Source organism: Gavia stellata, chromosome 14, assembly GCF_030936135.1.
Source record: "Gavia stellata isolate bGavSte3 chromosome 14, bGavSte3.hap2, whole genome shotgun sequence".
In the NCBI taxonomy this organism is placed as follows: domain Eukaryota; kingdom Metazoa; phylum Chordata; class Aves; order Gaviiformes; family Gaviidae; genus Gavia; species Gavia stellata.
In genome coordinates, this window is record NC_082607.1 from 19,983,445 (window position 1) to 19,989,444 (window position 6,000).

A 6,000-nucleotide genomic window follows, 5' to 3' on the forward strand; every position below is an offset into this window, starting at 1 on the left:
AACTGAAAAACATAGCTTTGTGGTACAGGGCTGGCAATGTGCACTGTGTTATATAGCAGTAGTGGCCCCTAAGTTCATTTTGTGTGACACCTACAACCGTGATACTCAATGTGCATTAAATAGTCATCACTCTAAGTTTTCAGGGTAGTTGATCAGTGGTAATTCACTAGTGAAAACTGCCTACTAACAACTACCATGCACCTTTGAGTTTTCTGTCTCTGCTATTTACTGTCTCCCATAAACACAACTTCCTTTTTTATTCTATTTTTTTTAAAGAAACTTTTAAGAATTGGACTTACTCTGTGTACACATACTCAGTATATTACACTAATTTATTAATCTCCCACCTCCCTACCCATTCAGACGATAAAGAAATAATTTGGTAAAGCCATCATTTAAATACAACTCTCATTGTAGCAGTATTTTTCATGGGTTGTTAAAGTATCCTTCAGCTGAGAAACCTAAAGGCTACAAAGACCCTAGAAATACTGTCCCGAGTGTACAAAATTCACCTTCCACTCGGTTTGGTATTTGTGCTACATCATACGCTAGACTGAAGTAGCTGATCAGCATACCTTGTGTATACTGAGACACTGGACAAAACTGAGCATCTCTCGCCTGGCGTTGAAGACATACAGAAAGATGTCTCTTAAGGAAAACTCTCAAATACAGGAGTAATTCCCCACTTACGTACTTAAGTGTTATCTTAAACTGTGAATTAAGTAGAAGTTTAAAGGCACAGTTCTGTAAACAAAGAAAAAGCTAACCTAACCTTACTTTTGTGTCTGTCAACCAGTAAACCTCAGTCAGAGACACTGAAAGCTGGAGACTTGAGGACGCGTATTAGTCGTTGTCAAGTTTGCATGAAGAAGACGTAACGTCTTGGAGAATGTTTTATAAAACAGTTGAAAATTCCTAAGATGTACTGTCTTCCAGCTGCAACAATGGTGCTACTGTGCAGAAAGAAAAGAAAAAGCAAATCCAAACTGTTTTAACCACGCAAATTCAAGTGTACCTCGCTCACGTGCCAAACTAAGGGTTGTTTGGTGCATATTTGACAACAGGACTAAGATGAAAGAATTGACCTCTTGGAAACAGAAAAGAACACTTGAGGTTCACAAAGGATCAGAAGATGAAATTTTTCGTTTCTCTCCCTGTACCAAAATGGCACCTTTTTGATCAACCAAGAGAATAAAGAAAAACACGACGCACTGAGTATGTTTAAAATAACAAGACTGCAGTTTTGAAAAACATTTTTCATGGTGCTACTAACCCTACTGTATCCCAGGTTTTTAATATGAAATTTTAAGCTTATTTCTCTTTGTAAGTAATGAAATGTGTATATTGTGTAAACACCTTTTTAGTTGAAACTCTCAGTCATTTAGAAACAAACCAGACTCTGATATAAAAATGCTTACGTCTAAAATTAAAACATACAGCAGTATTTTATTATGAAACTTGTGGTAGAGAGAGAATTTACCCCTCTTAGGCCAGCTTTTTCATTTAACATTTCATTTCCTTCCTCAGTTGCCAACCTCGTATTTGGGGAATGCACAATTATTCTGAAGTCATTTTGATCAGGGTTTTAAATGTTGTACACCATGCTATCAGTGGTTTTATTTGTGCTTAGAAATCCCAATCCACTTGAAAAGGGGTTTTTTGTATCTTGTGAAAATATGTGAAATTATTAGCCATATTCTATATCCTTCTTTTCTGAATAAAAGACACATTCACATTTTAGTCATCAGTTTGGTTTAACAACACCTGTTCCTTGAGAATATCCAGTTACCAAAGCATTTAAGATTATGCTTACATGAAACCTCTGCTCTGAAGTGGTGTCATGCGTTTTATCCAAACTAGTGTACGAGCTAAGAAACCTTCTGAATAAAATAAAGCATAAGCTGGTGGAAAGTGATCTTTTCCTATTTACAAATTATCTTTTAATCTTATGTGAATTTGTACACATCCACAATGTATTTACAGTATACAGCAACTCTTGTGTATGTATAGTTCACATAAGGCCTTGAAAGATGGTGCATGCAGTCTTTTCGATGTCATTTTGTAAGAATCCTACTGTGTATGTCTTTGGAGCGTCACCACTTGTGCAATAGCTGAAAAGTGATCGCTTTTTGTATGCATGACTGTTCAGCTTCTATGGTCAGTGCTGTTTCATTTACCCTTATGTATAAACAGAGCTCCCTGACAAAGCAAGACTATTTTTCAAGTGATGATATTTTAGTATTTTCATTGTATATTGCCACCTCAACTATCAATACAACTTAACTTGTGAATTAACATACTGCTTTATACAGATGAAGTGTATTTGTTTATTGACTACTGTTAAGTAATTTATCTGCTAATGGCTAGTCATTCTTACCTTTCAGTTATCATTGTAAACATGGAGCATCAGAAATCTCCTTGTTTTATGTGCATTTGACAAAAGACATAGGACTGGTGACTGACCAGGTGGCAGTGATTTATACAATGAGATTGGTGCTGATTTCAAATCTTTCAACTGAGTATGAAACTGAAGTTCTTTAGTTTAAAGTGCAAAATATTAATAGCTTTGTCTTTTTTCAATTAGCTGCAGTTACATATGTTGGTAGAGAGTGGGCAATTCAGCAATGTGCATCCTTCAACTCATTTTATTTTGGTTTGCTGACGCATATAGAAATAAACTGAACCTGCTGCTACCTCCAAGTCAAGAACTTGTTACCAAAGCTGAAACAAAACAATGAGTCTCTTCTTGTAGACACAAGCCCTTATCTTACTGCTGGCTCTTCAGAAGCCTGAAACGAACATAGCAGCCTATCCCTAGCCTCAGAAAAGCAGAAGAATGGATGCTAAGGTCAAGGAGGTCCCAGAGGAAAGAGCTCTCCCAGCCTTCCCTACCACCAGCACCTGTCTTGCACTCACCATAAAGAAGTGTTCGTATATGGGGACCTGGGAAAGGGCAGAACGTGTTTGTTCTAGTAGTGCATAAACAGCGCATCTTTCTAAGATCTGGGCTTCTCTTGCAGCATGTAAAACAAAGCCCGCTGAGTTGAAAAGACAGGAGATGCCATTCCAATCTAAGGTAGATAGCACCCAGAACAGCTAGTCTTGTGGCAGCTTGAGGTCCCAAACCTGCGAGATGACCACAGAAAATGAAAATATGTGAACTAGCTACACTTATGACAGATACGTTCTCTGTTCTGTTCCTGCAGCTCTCACCCTGACCTGGAGAACGGTCCTCAACCTTAATCAGCTTCAGGCTGAGATTGCCAAATGGGCTAATTTTTATTAAAAGTGTTCTAGAGAGGAAGGAGCATCTTTTAACTGAGACCTGCAGCAGAGAGTCCAGAGATCTTGGTTTAATTCCCACCACACATTCCGTGCCTTAGAGCAGGTAAATCACTTGACCTGTGTTGGATCGGAGTTACTGATCTATAAAAAGAAAGCATGGTTATTATTTTCTCCTACTTCTTGACTGCTTAGACTGTAAGCTCTTTGGGGCAGAGACATTGAGGGGGCTCAAATGTTGGTTGGGGCCTCTAGGTGCTATCCATCAGTATATAAATATTAAACTACAGGTAAAAGCTTGTGTTTGCAGATTCATTATTAAAAAAAGTAAAAAAACCTGGTTTGAACACTAGAGCCTTAAAATAGTCTTCAACATAGCCTAAACATGATCCAACTCCGAACACCACTTCTTCAGCTACAGTTAGGGCTCTTTCTCCTGATGTCTGATTTGTTTTTAACTAACAAACACTTCTATTCTCTGAACTAATCGTGTAACGTTAGTCTATTTTAGTTTTATCTTGAGCAGGAACCTGGAAGGTAACTGTATTTTAAGCTGTATGGGGACAAGCTGCACACTTCAGCCACTCGAGGGCACCATACAGCTTTGAAAGAAAGCTAGGACAGAAACACGACTGAGTTCCTGAAGGGCCTGCATGCAGCAGTGACTTTAAAAAAAGCTTACTAGAAAGGGGAATGCATTACCTTTCTTTGCTCGCTGCCCAGTTCTTGTTCTTGAAAGCTTGCTGCAGATGGTGTGCTCTCAATTGCAGCTGGGCTGATGAGTGAAAAAATGCAACTGTCTAAAGGAATACTAGTTTGCAAATCCTCAAAACAGCAACTTTACACGTAAGTTGGATTTACACTGTTCGAGTATTAAAGAACAAAGTTCTGCTTAAGACAGGCTTTTCGGTATCTTCCTTCACTCTAGCCAGTCCTATTAGAATCCTTGACTGAAAGGAAAAAGCTTCCTTCAACCTCAAATTCATTTATAAGGTCGGATTTAAACTTCTGAAACAATTCTGCAGTCAAAGTACAATCTCTAAACCAAAGTGGGCGCACAGAGCAGTGCAGCTACATTTCTATACAATGAACCGGACTGTGACATGCAAACTGTGTGCTTTAGAAGCTCTGAAGCATGCAGCATTTTGTCCTCTGTCCTAAAAGTCAGTCCCCTCTGTAGGGAGGGTTTCTCCCATCAAAGGGTGGAGGAAGTACCTATTTTACAAAGCAGTTCTAGAATTTGAAAAAAGTGATACATTGATTTAGCAAGCAACAAATGCTCGAGTTCCAAAATTTGATCTTCTGCCATTATCTTCTACATACCTTGATATCTAGCTTAAGTATTTTGTAGTCAGTGTGCTGCCTGAACTGTACAGAAGTGCCATCCTAGGGCCGCCACTGAGGGAAGCTCATTTTGCCAGATTTAGGACTCTGCTGCTGTGAGCAGCATTACATGTTTTTAACAGATCCTTCCAGAAAAGTTATGCTTTAGACAATCCAGCACTGTTCCTGGACACACAATACTTCTGCTGCTATGGCTACTTCCACTAGAAGCACAAGCTTGAAAATTGCGCAAGAGACCCCACGCAGGACACTGTTGCTAACGGAAGGCAGGAGCAGTGATTAGCTCAGCAGAGTAGTAACAATGTTCTGCATTTAAAACATAGGGTAAGTATCTAGAACTATTAGCTTTTGAAAGAAAGATTAACCCAACCCATTTGTAGCAGACAGGTGACCACTGCCTACGAACAGCCTCAGCTGTGGCTCAACCTGTGGCTGAGGCTACTGCGCCAACAAGCAGCTTCAGTGCCCACCAAGCTAGATGGCCTGACAGCCAGGCTCCTGTAACCACAACGCTTCTTTAAAAAGTTTTAAATTAATTCAGTAACTCAAAACAAAAGAAACCGAGCTTGGTGTGTTTCTTTAACAAAACAGGGCAGAGGGGAAGAAGTTCTTACCTCCCAGGTATATACAGCAAGCTCAGTGCTCCTGCTCTCCCCTGAAACATGTTGCTTCACGACCCTTCACGAAAAAATGAGGGGAAAAACTTCTTTATATTTGAGGGAACACTATTGCTCTAGCCAAAAGAGGATGCAGGGATGAAGGAAAAAATGCAATACGAACTGTATTGTTACCTGGCAACTCTGAAAAGGTCCTTCTTCCCTGCCATGCGCCTCTCCTTCCCAGTTATTTACTCCCAGTACCATACTGCTCAGTGAGATGCAAGGTCTGTTAGAATTGGTGAACGTATTTCAAAACAAAGACTTTTAATGTGTATTCTAGTGACTGTCTTCAAATGCAGATAGGAAGTCTTAACTTGCCCTCTGGTTTTAATTGAGGGCTTTCACCATGCTTCAGAAGCAAGAGTTCTGTCAATGATTCACCCAAAGGGGGTTGAAAAATCAGCACAAAACCATGTCCTCCACCCCACCCCTCCAAAAAAAACCCACCCTCAAGCAGTTAGCCCATTTCAGATCCAATGAGACATTCAAAGGTCTCTTAAAGCAGTTATTGTGAGACTGTTGCAACAGTCTTGACAGTGTTTGGATAATTTTCACTGTTTGTTTACTGCTGGTAGGGCTGTTTCTGCCATGTATGAGCAGCACTGTTTTCTTTTTCTTCCCAACACAGGCGACATGCTATGAAATGAGGCCCTGAGTAAGGGGGCTGGTTTATTTGAGGAAAACCCTATTCTTACAGCAAACGTGACTTTGACAG

General features: G+C 39.8%; 1 protein-coding gene across 1 annotated transcript in view; it reads left to right on the forward strand.

Moving 5' to 3' along the window:
- Window positions 1–3,412, forward strand: part of COL4A5 (collagen type IV alpha 5 chain) — an 81,669-nt gene extending 78,257 nt beyond the window's left edge. Inside the window, exon 54 of the mRNA XM_059824582.1 lies at window positions 797–3,412. Coding sequence (XP_059680565.1) covers window positions 797–878 — 82 coding nt within the window. The 3' untranslated portion in view covers window positions 879–3,412. The remainder of the gene's footprint in view (window positions 1–796) is intronic.
- Window positions 3,413–6,000: the final 2,588 nt, after the last annotated feature.